This window comes from Lontra canadensis, unplaced genomic scaffold (genome assembly GCF_010015895.1).
Source record: "Lontra canadensis isolate GAN:19392208 unplaced genomic scaffold, GSC_riverotter_1.0 scaffold108, whole genome shotgun sequence".
Taxonomy (NCBI): domain Eukaryota; kingdom Metazoa; phylum Chordata; class Mammalia; order Carnivora; family Mustelidae; genus Lontra; species Lontra canadensis.
In genome coordinates, this window is record NW_022631102.1 from 2,479,033 (window position 1) to 2,497,904 (window position 18,872).

Consider the following 18,872-nt stretch of genomic DNA (forward strand, 5'->3'; position numbering starts at 1 on the left):
GCCGGGCCGGGACCGCCCTCCGCCGCCGCGTCTGCGGCCTCGCCTCTGCGCCTCGCTGCTCCGTGCGCGCACGCTCGGGGCTCCTTCTCCCTGCGCCCCTCCGGCGGCGGCAGCTCTACCGGCCTGTGGCAGGCGTTCGCCGAGGGCCTCCCGACGCCGCGAGCCGAAGAGCGCACCTGCCGGGACCGCCGCTCGGACGCGCGCCGCCAGCCCAGGCTGGAGGGAAAGGGCCTCGGAGCGGCGGGCGCGCACGTGCGCCCCAGGACGGGACCGGCGTCCTCCCCCGTCGGCCTCCACCGTCGGGGCCAGGGCCGGACGCACCGGCAGACGGCAGGGCTTGCTGTCGTGATGTGAAGAGTGGAGGGGACAGACGCCGGCAGACGCGACGCGCCTCCGGGCTGGACCGGCGGCCCGAGGGGCTTGTTGCGGTCGTGCTGGCCCGCGGCGCCCCTCAGGGAGGTGGAGGCGGCGGGACACAGAAGGGTTTGCGTCCAAGAAGCAGTCCTCTGAGGGGCCGGGAGCGCTCAGTTTTAGCCGGAGAACTACTGTCTTGTGACCGCGGCTCCGCGGGAGAAGCTGGCCTCCTCCGGGACGTGCTTTCCCCGCGGTGGAGCGCAGCGCGGTCGCCTGTGCCGGCCCGACGTGCGGCGCGCGGGTCTCCTGGCTGCGAAGTGCCTGAGGGTTAAGCGCGGGAGGAACAGAGAGGCGGGCCGGGCGGGCCGGTCGGGCAGCGGCAGCCGTCCTTCCTGAGCGAGTTCAGAAACAGTTAGTGCTCTTTGTCCTGACTGACCAAGTGGCTGATTAGGGGCGCCTGCGTGGCTCAGTTGGTTAAGCTGCTGCCTTTGGCTCCGGTCATGATCTGTGGGTTGTGGGATCGAGCCCCGTATCCGGCTACCTGCTCAGTGGGGAGCCTGCTTCTTCCTCCCTCTCTGCCTGCTGCTCCGCCTGCTTCTGCTCTCTCTCTCTGACAAATAAATAAATAAATAAAATCTTTTAAAAAAAAGTTTGATTAGAACACCTGTTTTTTTTTAACTCAGAATAAGATTTTAAAAAAATACCGCTGAATCAGAGTTACTTTTTATTTTGTTTTGTTTTGTTCATTTGTTTAGTTAGTGATCTCTACACCCAACCTGGGGCTTGAACTCAAGACCCCAAGATCAAGAGTCATGCTCCACGGACAGAGCCAGCCAGGCATCCCAGTGTTACTTTTTTTTAAAGTTTATGTACGTTTAGGGAATTATCAAGGCTTTAGCTTCTGTTGTATAAATCATAATTTCAGGTATTGGCTTTACTTGAAAGGAAGTACACTTACTCTGGGCTGGTGGAATTTTGTCGCTGTTTGATGTACGGAGTCAGGGATAGAGTCTCCAGCTGGTTTTGACAAGTATCTGCCAGCCACGTAATCCAAACCTGAGAGCAACTGGGTTTTGGGTTTATTCTTGTGAGTCCTAATTTGCTCTTGATACATATGTTCACAACTAGCGGAGATTATGACCCAGTACTGGGTCTGTCTATTATTTATTTAATTTTTTTAATCATTTATTTATTTAATCATTGTTCCACTTAGATTATCCCAGCTGTGGCTTTGGAGGCTCTTTCAGGTTGGCTCCTGTGTTCTCTTGATATGCTCCATCCTTTTTCTTTTCCTTTCCTTCTTTAACGCTTTAATTTTTGGCACCACAAAATTCTCTAGGCTCATCTTGTATTTTTCCTGCCCCTAGAATCATCCATTTCTCTAAGGAGCCCTGGTTCCTTTTACTGGAGAAAGGAATTTAGAAAACAAGATCTTGGCACCAGATGTGCTCATTGCTCCTGGAATGTCGATCCCTCTAGACTCAGCAGACAGAACTAATCTGTACACTAGTCTGTATGTACACACATCTCTCTCTCTCTCTCTCTCCCCTCCCATCTATCTTTTCAAATAACCGTGAGTCCATACTGATAAATAAATGAGTGAATAAATAAATTGGAATGAGGGGACAATTCTTCCTTTCAGAAAATTTCCAATTAATAAATATAGAAGGAATGATAGAAATAGAAAATCACCATTAGAATAACAGTAATAATTTCTTCAGGGAGGATAAGCTGATGGATACTAAAATTAGTAGGTGATAGGATGCCTGGGTGGCTCAGTGGGTTGAGCGTCTGCCTTCGGCTCAGTGATGATCCCAGGGTCCTGGGATCGAGTCCTGCATCAGGCTCCCTGCATAGTGGGGAGTCTGCTTCTCCCTCTGCCTGCTGCTCCCCCTGCTTGTGCTGTCTCTCTCTGACAAATAAATAAATAAAATCTTAAATAAGTAGATGAAACTTTAACAAGAACAGGATTTCTGCAGAGCCTCAAATGAGTTCCCCCCTAACTATTTATTACTATGGTGATTTTAACATATGTCCACACATGGTTTGGTATTCCTTCCTTCAGGAGATGGGGCTTAATTTCCTGGCCCTTGAATATGGGCTGCACTTGCTTCTAAGGGATAGAAAGTAGGGAGGGAAGGATAGTAACTTTACAGTGAAAAACCTGGAAGATACTACCTTAACTAAATGATTAACATCATCAGTCGTAAGACATATTGATACCACGTACTTTCTGATATCATGGGTTTGAAAGAGCAAGCATATTACCTCCATGGTGTTCTTTCCTGAAGATCCATAACCTTTAATTATTTAATATTTAATATTTAATTATGAGAATACATCAGACCAAACTAAGGGGCATTCTATAGAATACTTGCCTGGCACCCCTTACAACTGTCGAAGTAGTAAACAACAAAGACAGGAAGTGTCATAGACCGGAAGTCTTAATTATAATGAGGTGTCCTGGGTCCTGGAAAGAAAAAAACCTTCATAGGAAAACTGGGGAAATCCAAATAAAGTGTCTAGTTAATAGAACTGTACCAATGTTAATTTTTTAGTTTTGATAAATGTTGCATAAGGTGTTAACATTAGGAGCATCTGGGTTACGGGGATTTTCTGTACCATCTTATTAACTCTTCTGTTAGTCTAAAATGATTTCAAAGTAAAAAAAAATAGCAAAATAAATAAAATTAAACATTGGTGATCTGGACTGACCCCTATTGCTCCTAAGCTCCCTCCACTAGTAAAGGTATTACTGTTATTTCTGACTTATAGGAAGAAATGACCTTATAGTTTCTAGAAGAAAGTTCTCAAAGACAACTGCCTTGGCAGTCATTTCAAGAAAGAGATTGCCAATAACTTGTTGGAAGCTCTAGTGTCACTGATACTTGATCCACAGGTTTAATGTTGTTTTTTTTCTTTTAAACCATGAAAATAATATTACTAGCTTCTGGATTCCTGGAGTATCTATCATTATTAAACAGTGTAATCTTGTGCACTTGAAGAATAATTTTAGGTTCTTTAAAAATGCATTTCTGCTGATTTATCCTCGCCTAAGTAAATGCTCAAAGTCACCTTGCACAGTTGTGTGGGTGGCATGAGAAACGAGGAGCAGTAACAGGAAGATCACGCTGAGTCACACGGGCAGAATGAGGTTGGTATTTGGTGCTTCTGACTCCCACCTCCTCCAAGTCTTACTTCCAGTCCCTTCCTTTCACTTTTACAAAAATAGAAATTGACTGCGTTTGCAGTAATAGTTGCTAATGTGACGTCCGGGTGAGGTCAGAGAAGCCCGTTTGTTAGTACTGGGTCAGGAAGGCACTTTGAGCTTCTGAGGCTTGTTCTCCAGCAGAGTGGTGCAGAGGCTCAGTGTGGGGATAAGTGACTTACTTGCTGGAGGCCTGTGGTGTGACCCAGTCCTTTGGACACCCTGGTTTCCACCTGTCCTTACCACAAGGGCAACAGTTCATTACAGGTCTCCCCCTTTTTCTTTTTCGCTATGATTGTATTTTGTATTCTTCCTATAGAAATACTGTAAAGAAACAGAATGGGTTTCTTTAAAAAAAAAAAAAAATCCGTAGTCCTGATAGTTGTAAGATCTCTCTGGTGTCCTGAAGCAGTAAGACACACATACGGACTACTCCTGGTCAGCACAAGGAGGAGCTCGGGCTCTGAAGTTCTGGGACCTTGGACAGCTCCTCAGTCTCTGTGTCAGCTGCTCTGTGTGTGCCATGCGGAGACCCGGAGGCTGTCTCTCACAGGACCCTGGTGAGGGGTCAGTCCAGTGGGCACTCAGCGCAGCACTTGTCCTGAGATCCGTAGTCATAGATCAACTTGCCGTGGGGCAGTGCAGGCGAGTGGGGTTTCAAGACTTTAGAAAAGTGAAGCGGGCAATAGCAGGAGTCATGACAAAGAGGACAATGGTTGTTGGCCATGTGTCTGGCGCCGGGCCCAGTGTCGGCAAGTTATGTGCGTAGAGCCCTGAGTCCTCACTGAAGCCTGAGAGGAAAGATAGATGGTGTCATTGCCTTAGGGAAGCCTGGTTAGAGAGCTGAGTTTCCTCGCCTGCCTGGGGTCACCGAGCCGGCAAGCAGTGGAGCCCAGCGTGGGACCCAGGAAAGGACCAGCACTCTTCGTAGTGCTCTTGACTGCTGCAGACGGTCTGGTCTGGTCTTGACTTGGCACACGGTTTTTCTCACGTCCCATCACTGCATGGTCCTCAAATCACTTTTACAGAAATAAATTCTGCTTTGGAAGGTTATAAGTAAAAACAAAGATAAGAAATTAATGAGTCACTTTAAAAGCTCTTTTGCTTAAAAAGAACATAATTATGGAAAATTTCAAACGTATACAAAGTAAACAGAGCAGTATAACGGACCCCAGGTATCCAGCCACCGGAATCAACACGCCTATCCTGTTCATTTCCTGTGCGTCTCCAAAGGGCTCCTTTCCCACTTGCTTGTCCGTGCGCCATTCTTTTTTTTAAGGCGGAATTTGCATATGTTAAAATGCACATTTTTTAATAATTTTGGCGAATGGCTGCTTTCATGTAATTAAGAGCTAGAACATTTCTGTCACCTATAAGACTTCTTCATGGCAGTTCTCCACCCCCATCCCAGGCAGTCACTGCTCTGGGTTTTTCCCTTCATCCTCTCTTAGAAATTTGTGCTAAATGGAACCGCTGAAAGCAAAATCACCCACCATGCTCCGCTGCTCTCCTGGCGCAGCGGGAGGTCTTGGAGATCCCCCTGCCCTGTTGTGCCCGTAGTTTATACCTGTTTACTATCTAGTAACGCACCAGCTGTTTACCCGTTCTCCTGGCAATGGACTTTTACTCGTCTGGGTTGGAGGCTGCTGTGAATAAAGCTGCTGTTAAAACTCATGCTCAAGCCTCGTTGGGATCTAGGTTTTCATTTTTCTCACGCAGCTCCCTAGAATAGAACCGCCAGAGCCAAGAGTAGGTGTTTCGTGGAAGAAATGGTGGAGCCCTTTTCCAAAGCACTTTTCCTGTTTCCATCCCCACCAACAATGAAAGAGTCACAACCGATCTGCACGTCCCCAGCATTTGGCGGTGTTAGTCTTAGATGTTAGCCACCCTGGCGAGTGGTACCTTATTTAGTTTAGTTTCCACTGCCCTGGTGACTGGTGATGATGGGTACTCACTCGTGTGCTTATCAGCCACTCACAAACCTCCTTTTGTGAAACGTGTGTGAGTATTTCTTAAATGTTCGAAGTAATTCCCCTGTGAAATCACCTGGGCCTAGAAGTTTCCTTTGTGGGGAAGGTTCACCCCCACCACGCAGCATAGTAGACCATGGCTCCGTGGTGTATCAGGGCCATGGAAGGTGAAGAGTCAAGTAGAACCATACCAAATGATTTTGGATTTTTATAAGGTTTTCAAAGCTTCATTGAGATATAATTTACATACCCTGAAAGTCCACCGCTGTAAGGAAAGCTATACAGGTGTGCAGCTATCACCGTAATCCCATTTTGGAACACTTCCATCAGGTGAGGAGGCTTTTGATAACAAATGCCGTTTCTTTGGTAAACATAGGGCTACTTTGATTTTCAGTTTTGTGTCGGATTTGGTAATTATGTCTTTCAAGGGGTTTGTCTTTTTAAATTGTCAAATGTATTGGCATACAGTTCGTAATACTCCCTTTTGTCCTTTTTTAAAAAAAGGTTTGGGGCGCCTGGGTGGCTCCGTGGGTTAAGCCTCTGCCTTCGGCTCAGGTCATGATCCCAGGGTCCTGGGATCGAGTCCCGCATCGGGCTCTGTGTTCAGCAGGGAGCCTGCTTCCTCCTCCCTCTCTGTCTGCTTCTCTGCCTACTTGTAATCTCTGTCTGTCAAATAAATAAATAAAATATTTTTAAAAAAAGGTTTTTATCTATTTACTTGAGAGAGAGGGAGAGGGAGAAGCAGACTCCCTGCTGAGCAGGGAGCCCAATGCACGGCTTGATCTCAGAACTCTGGGATCATGACCCAAACTGAAGGCAGATGCTTAACAAACTGAGCCACTCTGGCTCCCCCCTCTCTTATCTTTTTAATATCTAACTCTAGTGATGGTCCCTGTCATTCCTGATATCATTTGGTGGTGGTAGTGTTTTATATAATTTTTTTTCCTTCGTTGGTTTTGGTAGAGGTTTATCAGTTTTATTAATCTTTTCAAAGAACCAGCTTCAGGTTTGTTCATTTTCTTTATTATTTGTCTATTTTCTTCTTCTTCTTTTTAAGATTTATTTATTTATTTTTAGAGAGAAAGTGCGGGGTGGGGGTGGGGTGGAAGAGGGGGAGAGAGAATCCAAAGCGGTCTTCCTACTAAGTGCAGAGTCCAACGCAAGGCTTGCTCTCATGACCACTGCAAAAAGCAGGGGTCGGTCGTTCAACCGGCTGAGCCACCAGGCGTCCTTATTCGTCTGTTTTCTGTGCCATCGATTTCTCCTCTTTAGTGTTGCTTTTCTTCTACTTTGGTTTAATTTACTCTTCTTAGTCTACCTGAAGGTGAAAACAGATAATTTATTTTTAACCATTTTTTCCTAACATAAGCATTTAAAGCTACAAATACACGTCTAAGCCCTGTTTTCCTGCATTCTGTGCATCTTGATATGTTGTGTTTTCTTATTGCTTGGTTTAAAATGTTTTCTAGGGGCTCCTGGATGGCTCAGTGGGTTAAGCCTCTGTCTCCGGCTCAGGTCGTGATCCCAGGATCCTGGGATCGAGCCCCACATCGGGCTCTCTGCTCAGCAGGTAGCCTGCCTCCTCCTCTCTCTCTGCCTGCCTCTCTGCCTGCTTGTGATCTCTGTCTGTCAAATAAATAAATTTTAAAAATTTAAAAATAAATAAATAAAATAAAATGTGTTCTAATTCTCCTTGTGAGTTCTTCTTTCCCCGTGGTTTATTTACAAGAGTGTTGTTTAATTTGCAGATGTTTGGGGCTCTTCTAGCTCGCTTACTGTCATAAGCTATTGTGGTCAGAGAATGTGTTCTGTAAGTCTGTGAGTTTGGAAGTTTACTGAGACTTATCTTTGGGTCTAGCATATTCGTCAGAGTAAAGAGCACGTTGTACTTAGGTGTTAAATGTGAGTTCCATGTAAGGTTGGTTAGGTCAGGGTGGTCAGCAGTGCTGTTAGGATCTTGTGCATCTTTGCCGACCTTCTCAGTGATATAGAGGGGTCCCAAAGCTTCCAGCTCCTTCCGCTTTCCACCGTCAGTCTTTACTGCCTATGTACTGAAGCCGTCCTATTCAGCACATCGTCCTGTCTTTTCGGTGTCCTGCCCCATCATCATGAAGTTGTTATAGCTAGTAATAACCTTTATTTTGAAATCTGTTTGGTCTAATATTAATATAACTGCTTCTTCTTCCCCTTCAGCTTAAGGACTTTCTTCTTACACATTGGATTGGTTAGATAAACCGGGGCGCCTGGATGGCTCAGTCTGTTAAGCGTCCCACTCTTGGTTTTGGCTCAGATCATGCTCTGGGTCCAGAGATCGAGCCCCATGGCATCAGACCCTCTGCTCAGGGGGGATTCTGCTCCTCCTCTCCCTCACGTCTCCACCCCTCATGTAGACTCTCTCTCTTTCTCTCTAAAATAAATCTAAAAAAAAAAAAAAACTTCCGATAAAATGAAATGTTGAAATTGCATGATTAATAATTTTTTATTTTTTAGACTCTGACCTGATAATTAGAATTTTTTCCAGTTGCAGGAAAAAAAAATCCATTTATGGCAGATATCATTGGTTCTTTTTGGAACAGAGGCTGCCTGTACTCCTCTGTGTTCAATCCCATGATTGTTTCTGTGTCCAGTAGGACAGTGAAAACAAACCAAAAAAAAAAAAACCCTGAATGTCACCTGACTGCAAGAGTCAAAGCAACTCCAAGGCAGAGAAAAATAGTTAACTCCAGGGGCTCCTGGGTGGCTCAGTCGTTTGGCGTCTGCCTTCGGCTTGGGTCACAGTCCCAGGGTCCTGGGATCGAGCCCCACATTGGGCTCCCTGCTCGGTGGGAGGTCTGCTTCTCCCTCTCCCTCTCTCTTCCTGCCACCCGTCCTGCTTGTGTGCTTTCTATCTCTGTCAAATAAATAAATGAAATCTTTAAAAAATAAATAGTTAACTCCAGTCTTTTAGATTTTTTTCATGATTTTTAAAAGAGAACAGAGTTGATTTATATTTTCTGAAAATAAAAATCTTTTTATTTGAACAAAGGCTAGTGATGCTCAGAGGAAATTGCCTTTCCAAATCTATTAGTTCATTATTTCTGAGTGAAGTGTCTATAGAGGCAGAAAAGAATTATGTCACAATAAGCAGAGTATGTTTTGGGGTATGATAGCTGGTTTTCTTTTTTTTTTAAGATTTTATTTATTTATTTGACAGAGAGAGATCACAAGTAGGCAGAGAGGCAGGCAGAGAGAGGGGGAAGCAGGCTCGCCGCTGAGCAGAGACCCGATGTGGGACTCGATCCTGAGACCCTGGGATCAGGACCTGAGCCGAAGGCAAACGCTTCACTGACTGAGCCACCCAGGCGTCCAATGTATGTTTATTAATCATAAAAGAAACTACCAAGGCATTCTTTCAGGAGCTTAGGTGGGGAAGATCTGAATGTATGTCCAAAGCTATAAGACACTTGGTTTTTAATCAGATAACAACCAGAACGAGACGTGCTGAACTTCATCTGCTGACAGGAGAAATGGAAGCCGATTAACTTGCTTGAAATGTTCGTGAGTTTTTCGGCTGTGATCGCGGGTAACAGATAATGACTGAACAACCCTAATGAAAGCCGACCTAAATTAAAAGCGAGTTATTTCTTTTCCCTGCACAATAGTATCGAGCACGTGAACAACCTGCGGGAGATACAAGCTCTGAGGCGCCTGAATCCGCACCCAAACATTCTTACGTTGCACGAAGTGGTTTTGTAAGTATATTGGGGGCTTTACCAATTATCTCAATTTGATAACAACGATTACATCGCTTTTTAAGAAAAACCGTGTAGATGTTTAAAATATTTGCTCTGTGGCTCAGGGAGTAACCATTTTCATTTCACTTTAAGTCCCATATTTATGCCCTGGGACAAATGCGTGTCTGATCCCTCTTGCTGCTGTGCCTTCATCTGGGTGACTCCGTGTCACGAGAGCAGGCCGCATTCAGACGGCTCCTCTCCCGCAGCTCGGGGAGGCCTCTCCGTAGACAGCGGCCTGGGCGGGCAGGCCTCAAGGGTGGATGGTGGCCTCGTGGGAGAGCCCCGGTGTCGCGTGCCTGGGGCTGCACTCGCTTTCTCCCCGCCCGCTGCCACGTGTGCACCGTCTCAGGCAGTGAGAGCTGCTGCCTTCCTGCAGCTGATGTAATCCAGAGGACTTTTCTGTTCTAATTCTAGAACAGCTTCCCTAAGGCTAAGCTGCCCGTCGAGAAGGCAGAGCACAGCTCGTCCCCAGATGCTGGCACTTCTGCAGGAGCTCAGGCCCAGGGTACCGGGACCAGCCTTTCGTAGGTCCTGAGGGGGTGCACGCCGGGTGAAGCCCCTCGGTGGCTCTCCCCGCTGCTTTAAATCCAGCCAGGTCTCTGACAGTTCAAGTGCGGCAGGCTTTAATCAGAGGACTCGGGTGAGATATCTTGTCACAGCTGTGTGGCCTCCTGGCCTGCAGTGCTTGGAGTAGCCAGTGTGGCTGTCACCACGCTGCCCGTGTGTCCCGTGTTTCACAGGCACTTGCGCCTGGGACCTCGCGTGGGCCTCCTGACACACCACCCCACTGGATGTGCTCTGAGCGGGGGCTGCGGTGACATGTTCTCCGCCCGGGGCTCACCCACTGGGCCAGAGGCCTCTGTCCCCAGCCCGGGCAAGGCCTAGACACCCCACAGGTCTGCTGTGACCCATCTTTCTCCCTTTTCCCCCGACCGCTTTGTGGATTTTGTTCCCCCATTATAATTTATCCCAATTACATGGAAGGAGTTTAGGTAAATGAAAGCTAAATTTGCAGTCACGGAGATGAATTAAATTCTTTTTCCTGTTTTGCTCAGCCAACTCTTCAGCTTCCTTTCTCCTGTCTGCTGGTAGTTATTTTCTATTTTTAAGACACAACTCATTACAAAGGGGGCAAGTGTTTAGAATTTTTGCTCCAAGTGAAGGTTTTACTCTTATTTTAAGTTAATTTCACCTGAAGTACTGACTGAAAATCACAGCGCCCGCTTCAGTCAGGGCCTTCAGCCTTTGCTCCAGGAGAGCTTTATGTCTACTGGAGATGTTTGCCAGTGAGTTAAGTACTTGATTGTTTTGTGATTAAGATAAAACATTCTTACAAACCTGCTTTCTTCCTCAGTGACAGAAAATCTGGCTCTCTTGCACTCATATGTGAACTTATGGACATGAATATTTATGAGCTAATACGAGGTACGTAGAATAATTTGTGGGCTAATCTAAGATCTCCTTTTAAAGCTTGTAGTTCCCATATGCTTTGTTTTCGTCCTCAAAATCGCTAGTCACCAGAGTACGGGCGTTTCTATAAGTGCACGGTACTGAGCCACTTCGCGCTTGGGAGGTATTTTTCGGGCCTTTTTGTCTACCCGGCACACTGTGCCTTCAGGCTGGCTGGGAGCTGGCTGAGGGGGGCTCCCGGGGCAGCAGAAACCGCTCGCACCTTCCTTGCCTCAGGTCCCTCCGGGGCCGCTGTGCTGGCTCTGCCGCGGTCAGCACTCCGTTCTTCGGCTCAGAACAAGGCAGGGCTCCCCCGCAGCGTAATCCCCCCGATGAGAGACACGACCCCTTCTCTTTGCATCCTCACACAGTCCCTCCTGCGCCCTAGGGTGCTCGCGCCTCACCTTCTTCTGAACTAAAGCACCGTTGAGGAGAGCACGTGCGCCTGAGCCGGCCTCAGTTGGGGCTGGTCCTGGAGGCTTCGAGAGGTCACTGGAGGAAACTGGATAGAAGAAGACGGATGGTCGGCCCGTGTAGCAAGTCTCCCTGGGGGAGCGGCTGCACAGGTGTGTCAGGTGTCAGGACACATGAGCCTCGGAGACGCCCCTGGGAAACGCCCCGGACGCGTGGTCTTGTACACGTTGCCTCGTGCTTCTTGGACACATGGAAACAAATCAGCTGCTCCGTGTTCTGTGAGGGACTAGCTAAGGCTTGGAACAGAGTTTTAGTTGCACACGAAGAGTTCTAATGAAATGGTTACCACGTGGGAAAGTGGAAAAAAGCGTTATTATCAAACTAGTATATTTTATATGTGATTGGAAATGTGTGCTTTAGTAAATTACTAATAAAATAAATAGCATAGACAGGCAAGTTTTTATACATCTGTAGACATTGATGAAAAACTTTTGGATCTAAAAACTTTAGGATCTTTTTGAAAAAAAATAGGAGTTGGCCGTGTATCTGGGACTAAATGCTATTTATGTGACAGACCTTGTGCATTTTATTCACAGGTAAGCCCATCATTCACGGATCTGTTTAACTGTGTTTTAAGTCCAATTCTAACAAAGTTAGTTATCAGGTTGCTTGGTTTAAAACCTATTAAGAATAGAGCCATTGGTTAGAATGAGCTTCTAGAATGTGGCCCATCAGCAATAACAGAATGTGACAGGTGACAGTCCCACAGTGGGCGAGGAAACCGAAAATACGAAACCTGAGGATGCCAGCAACAGCAGCAGCACAAGCAAGAGCAGTCTGGGCAGGTGGCCCCGGGATGGGCTAGAGAGTGCCCAAGCTCGTGGCGGGTGGTGGTCAGCAAGCCACGCCAGTAGCATGATGGAGGAAGTAGGAAAGTGAAGAAAGAAAATGGTTTGTTTTTTTTTTAAGACTTTATTTATTTGACAGAGAAAGAGACAGAGAGGTAACACAAGCAGAGGAAGCGGGAGGGGGGAAACAGGCTTCCCGCTGAGTAGAGAACCTGATGTGGGGCTCGATCCCGGGACCCTGGGATCACGACCTGAGCCAGAGGCAGACGCTTAATGACTGAGCCACCCAGGCACCCCAAAAAAGAAAATGTTTTGAAAAGATCCACACTTAAAGTGATGGCTATAGAGAAGAGTTTCACGTGAAGTTCAAGGAGTAGACCTTATTGATCTGAAATTTTCACATTTTAAGCATCTGTTTCAAACAGTCTGGATAAATGAGGTGTTCTGTGATTACATTTTCTCATATATTCTGTCTGACACAGATTGTGCTCTTTGATCCTTTCTGTACGTCTGTCCATCAGGACAGAGCCCCTAATACAATCAAGAGAAACAACCACCAAACTTTAATATTTCATTGATAAGGGGCACCTGGGTGGCTCAGTGGGTTAAAGCCTCTGCCTTCAGCTCAGGTCATGATCCCAGAATCCTGGGATCGAGCCCCGCATCGGGCTCTCTGCTCCGCGGAGAGCCTGCTTCCTCCTCTCTCTCTGCCTGCCTCTCTGCCTAGTGATCTCTCTCTGTCAAATAAATAAATAAAATCTTTAAAAAAAAAAAAAAAATATTTCATTGATAATTTTTTTTCTTACCAATGAACCAACATTTTGCTTCTTAATGAACCTACATAATCACTTCCTGTATTTAGTAGCGGGCCTCTTGGTGTGAGATGTGCCTTATGTTAGAGTTCTGATTGTTGCTTCTGAGAGTGTGAAATTTCAAAATTCAAGGGGAGGGGATCATTCCCAGCAAGTTTCTATGTAGTTAGACATTTGAGAAATCTTGGTTTAGAGAGAAATATCTTCTGTTCCCAGTAGTAGAAGAATTATACAATGGGAGAAATCGAATCCATTTCTTACAGTATTTGTTTACAGAGAGAGATTGTAGGAAGTGGAATGTTCCAGGGTGCCTGGGTGGCTCAGTCGGTTGAGCATTTGATCTTGATCTCAGCTCAGGGTCGTGAGTTTGAGCCCCTTGATGGGCTCCATGCTGGGCATGCAGCCTACTTAAAAAAAAAAAAAAGGAATGTTATATTTTAGATCAACAGACATTGACTCATCACGTAAATGTTGAGTGTCTTCCATAGGCCAGGGCTGTGCTTAGTGCACAGGGTCTAAGATGCTCAGGGGTATCCTAGTTTTAGAGATGCGGAAAGATGGGGAAACAGGCATGCGGTCACCGTAAGATACTAAATATGGCAGTATTTCCTCAGGATTTCAGAGATGTTAAAATGTGAGGGGAAAAAACCTGCCTGAGCATTGATGCAAAACAGTGATCACTGTAACAGCCAACAGTTCCTCAAGGCTCACCACCAGGCAGGCGCTCTTCTTAGTCCTTTGTAGGAATTAACTCATTTTACCTTCACGACAGCCTTTCAGATAGACGCTGTTACTATCCCCATTTTAAAGATGGAGAAACGGAAGCAGAGAGATAAGTAATTTGTCCAAGGTTATGTACTTAGTAAGTGGTGGACATGGGGTTTGGACTTGGACAGCCTCTTCCAGCGGGGGTGTTCTTAACCATCACGCGTGCAGCCTCTTGACAGCCCGAGGTGCCTGGCATCACCACCATCTTCATCATTACCCTCATCGTCGTCTCTGTTTTGTGGATGAGGAAATCGAGGCTTCAGGGATTAAGTGAGAACCAAAGGTTAAGTTATTAATAAATAGTAAAGTCAGAACTTATACTCCAGTTTGACTGAAACACTAACCATCCCGCTCTACCACTATCCTGGGTCCCTGCTGCTGGCCCCCCGCTCAGCGCCCTCCAGTGAACGTGCACCTGCTAGTTATCTGTCCTTGTTGACAACGACACCGACTTACTGAGACCTGAATCCATCACTAAAGCATTTCCTACGAGAATGACGGTTTGTTTCTCTTAAATGACTGCTCTCACGGCAGCCCTGTCAGATTTCGAAGAGCCGGCTCAAGGCACAAGGATGGTCACAGAGGTTACTGGGATGTCTGCTTGATGCGCAGTGATGGCCAAGGTCTGGTGAAGGTAGAGGAGAAGAGTAGAAGATGTGTTTTTTCATGGAGGGTGTAGAGTCTGTTGAAGAGAAGGAACCCTATGAAAGTCCCCGTCATTAGAGAAAATGAATTGCTTGGGGTAAGTTTCTCTTTGTCCAGTAGGTGTCAGATGAGGCGGAGATGACGGGGCTTCGCCTGGAAGAGTGGCTGAGTGTAGGCAGGAGAGGCAGGAGAGGAGGTCTCATTCATGCCACGTGCCAGGCGCTGCTCTGGAAGTGGGCATATTGGGGATAGACATGGTCTCACCCATGTGGGCCCACCCTCTGAGGAAGAGAGAGATGCCGAATAAGTACAGAAATGATCAAGAAGGAGTTTAAGACAGGGATAAGTGTTCTGAGTGAACAAAACATGTCACATCACAGAGTGATGGGGATGGAGTATTTTAGACAGAGACAGCTACTGCAAAGATCCTGAGGCCATTGAGATGTTAAGAGGCTAGTGTGTCTGGAGCACAAGGAAGAGAGTTAGAGGCAGCGAGGTAGGTAGGGCCAGAGTAAGAATTCAGGTTATTCTATGTTCAATGGGAAGTATTAGTGGGTTTTAAAGCAGGGAGAAGCATCTTTTGATTGGGGTACAGACCAGTGTTTCTAAAACTATCTATAGTGGAAGACCAGTTTTTAGTGTGTTCATTTTTTCCCCTAATCTGTTGTGGACCAGAACTTTTGTAAAATACATAGAAGTTAAGTACTGGAAAAATGGTGATGGGCTTCGATGTCACAGCAGTGCTGAGTCACCGTAAAAGTTCCCGGTTGCTCTAGGTTTTGTCATCTCTTAAACCAGTAACAAGCAGCCCATGGACTGGCATCAGTTCACAGACTATGCTTTTCAGAGAACATTTCTGTTTAAAGACTGTTTAAAGAGCGAACAGGCCATAGATGGACGTACCGGTCGACCCTTCCCACTACGGACAATGAGCAGCATTTGTTCTCGCCCGTTTAACCCCAAGGGACGTGTGTGATCGGGATGGCTTCACGGAGTCACCGGGCAGGCTGAGGAGACGCTCCGGACATGGCATCCGGGAAGCAGCTTCTGAAATCGATCCTGCAGGGCTGGGCTGTCGCAGGGGCCGCTGCCTCTGCACAGACAGGCTGCTGTTGCCGCCACCAGCTCTGGAACCGGGTCGCCTCTGCCGGAGCCAGGAAGCCGCCCCACCACCGTCGGCGATCACACGGGATGCCCCCTTCCTCCCGGCTGGCCCCGCAAGGTGGGCCTGAAGCCTCGTTCTCGAGGGGCCGGATTGAGGCGGGACCCAGCCCCATCGGGAGCTCCCAGCTACAAACAACCTAAGGAGCGTTGCTCTGGGCTTTCATGCCCGGCCTGCGAGGTCATGGTCGGGATGGGTCTGCACCGTGAGCTGCAAGGGGAGAGCGGCGGCGGGAGAGTGACCCCGAGACGGGGAGCCTCTCTGCCCGCCGCACACTGGGCAGCACCCCTGGCAGGGGCGAGTAGCTGGCGTGCCTGGGCGCCGCAAGCCATCCTGGTGAGTGGACTCGGGGGCTTGTGCTTGCGGCGCCCAGCGTCTGCCCCCTGCAGCTGGGAAGCCTGTCTGGGAGTTTGCTAGGAGAGACTGGTGAAGACAGTAACCTGGTTATAGCGGCATCTGTTGTTTTACTTGTTTATGTGATCTCTACACCCAGGTTGGGGTCAAACTCACGACTCCAAGATCAAGATTGCACGCTCTTCCCACTGAGCCAGCCAGGCGCCCGCAGAAGCATCTCTTATTTTAACTTGTATCTGATTTTTTTTTTTTTTTAACTGTTTCAAGTTAAATTACTCTGCTTTTTGAGTGGCTAGGTCACTGTGCCCCACCCTGCGGTGCCTGGTTCAGAGCCTCAGGTGCCGGCTCCCTCACCTCCCCTGCCCCGCTCCGTGGCATCTTGCTCTCGTTTCCGTGTATCTGCTGCTTTATTGTGTGTCCCCCTCCGGCCACTGAGCCGTTCACTCTCGGACAGTGAGGACTCGCTGGCTCCAGCACGGTGCTCTCCTAGTGCCCAGCACTGTTGCCTGTGTGACACTGTGTCATCTACCAGTTGGTGGCTATAGATAGCGAGGGCTGTAGGTTGGTTTCACTGCAGGAAGTACGTGCCATTCAGCTGGTTCCCATACGAAAGAGGGAGTTTACGGTCAAACCTCGCATCTGCTGCCGGAAGCTCAGTCAGGCCTCTTGGGAGGTGGAACCGGGAAAGGTCTGGCTGTCAGGGCCACCACTGGCCCCCATGGAGCCACGTGGTCCCCTCCCACTCCTCGTCTGCTTGTCCCTCCCCTCCTCTTTTGGCAGACGTGGCCACTCAGACCCTGGGAGCCTTCAGTGGCAGCAGATGGGCCAGGCCCAGAAGTCCCGGCCATTGGCCCCCTGCTGGGGTGCTGGCTGTCGCAGGTCCAGTGGGCCGGGCCTTGTCCCCTTAGGGTTGTACCTTTCAGAGGCTGTGGGTCGGGCAGGCACCCTGAAGTAAACCTGTGATACTGGGGAATGAAGTGTGGTTTGACTGTAAACACAGCACTACGGTTCATTTCCGTGAAGAGCTTAGGCAGTGTGCCTTGTCACCTGCGCAGATGTCACCGTGTCAGATCAGATCGGTGGTATTTTTATGTCACGTCAATCTCACCGACCGACCGTACATACGAACGGAAGAGGGGACACGGCCTGTCGTCTCCAGCACACAGCTCTCTACCTACCTAGTAATTTTACTTCTGTCCTTGCTAAAAGAGCTCTTTGGCTCTGTTTAAGCAGTTTCCGCCCAGATCATGTTCATGGGTATATAAAAAGGAAAGTGGCAGTGAAATGAATCTTTTGTCGTTCCTAACACTTCCTTGAAACATTTTGACCCAGTGACCGATGTCTTCGTTTTCCTTACGCAGTAGGGCTCTGTGCCACTCAGAGCGATGCGGCCTTCTTGTTGCTGGAATCTTCTTCCGAGCCCATGCCACCAGCCTGTTAGTGTTGATGCTGTGGTTTCTGGAAGTGTGGCCCCAGGTGGGCTGTGTGGCCGTGGCACAGAGCTCCCCTGCCCTGCGTGTCTGAGGATGGCGGGTCTGGGTCAGGCCTGTGAGCCTTGGTCCTTGTCTGTGAAATGGGAATGATGCTAGCGTCTAACTCCTCAGGGGGGCTGTGGAGCTGCTGCTGTTAGAGCAGTGGCCCCCTGCCCGGTCTTCAGTGAAGCAACTGCTGTCCTCCTCGTCGCCCCTACCACGTTCACGGTGGTTAGTGCACGTGCGCTACGGGCCCGCCTCGGGTCTTCCCCATCCCGTGTGCTTGCCTCCAGGGCAGAGGTGAGGAAGTGGGATTTCACAGAAGGTCCAGCGCCCGCTGAAGGTGAGCTGGCTTCCTAGAGTGGAACCAGAGGAGCCGTCCTTGAGTTTTGCGGTGGTTGATAAGGGAGGGGTGTGGGGGATGGCTCCGGCTCCAGCTGAGGCTGGCTCCGGCTCCAGCTGAGGCTGATGTCCCGCCTGCTACCCCCTGCAGGTCGGCGTCTCTAACCCCAGATCCGCGTGCCATAATGCAGACTGTGTGTATGCCTGGTGCCCCGGGCGCAGCCTCTGGGCCAAGGTGTAGCTGGTAGACCATTTATATGTCAGTGCCATGCTGGACCCCAGCTTGCCCCTCTGAGCCTGAGCGGGAGAGGCTGGCATAGGCCTGTGGATGGGGTCTCTTGTGGGAGGGGGTGTGTGCGAGATACTGTGTTACAGGGTGGACTACACTGGTGGCCGTGTTCCTTCAGTTAGTCCCTGCAGCCAATGCCACAGCTTATCATTGTGTTCCCGGAAATATATTTTACATGATGGATATTGTACATGACATTCTTTAGAATCTTCTTAGTGAGGATATTTGGTTTAAAAAAATCAGCTAGCCCAAATTAACTTGGTCGGGATAGGCACAGCAGACAGGGAAGCAGTATTCATGGTCTCCTGCTGTTCAGGAGGACACACAGGCGCTTACGAGTGGTTGATTAATTCTCGTACTTTGTTGCAAGATGTTTGAGAACGGGAATCTATTGGGAAGCAGTTAGAGTCTCAGGTCTGGAAAGTTAGGATCTTGTTTTTGTAGGGAATGGATCGTCAGCCCCCTCTTGGTCAAGGGTGTGGATTCCAAGGTTGTTCAGACCAGGGTTCCAGATGGTTCACACTGCCCCTCCCTCCCTCAGGAGCCCCCTCACGTAGGCAGGGATTCTCACAGAGGGGCACGGGGGTGGGGGGAGCTATGTCCTTACCTGCGGGACTATGAGTGGGTGGGTGGGGGGAACAAAGAGGAAAGGAAGGGTCAGTACCCAAAGAGGGCTCTTACACTGGGGAACTGAGGGCAGCTGAGAAATGCAGATTCCTGGCCCATATGTTTTGTTTTGTGATTCATTAGGTCTGGGTTTGGAGCTGGGAATCACCATTTTATTGTATGGTATTTTTTTTTATTTTGTTTAAGATTTTATTTATTTATTTGACAGAGATTACAAGCAGGCAGAGAGGCAGGCAGAGAGGAGGAAGCAGGCTCCCTGCCGAGCAGAGAGCCCGATGTGGGGCTCGATCCCAGGACTCTGAGATCATGACCTGAGCCAAAGGCAGAGGCCCCAACCCACTGAGCCCCCCAGGTGCCCCAATTTTATTTTTAAAAAGATTTT

General features: G+C 48.4%; 1 protein-coding gene across 2 annotated transcripts in view; it reads left to right on the forward strand.

The window, feature by feature from the left end:
* The window catches only part of MOK (MOK protein kinase), a 51,798-nt gene that overhangs the window by 23,515 nt on the left and 9,411 nt on the right, over window positions 1-18,872 (forward strand). For both annotated transcript variants that reach the window (XM_032839590.1, XM_032839591.1), the window contains exons 3-4: window positions 9,174-9,263; window positions 10,663-10,733. In XM_032839590.1, coding sequence (XP_032695481.1) covers window positions 9,174-9,263; window positions 10,663-10,733 — 161 coding nt within the window. The remainder of the gene's footprint in view (window positions 1-9,173; window positions 9,264-10,662; window positions 10,734-18,872) is intronic.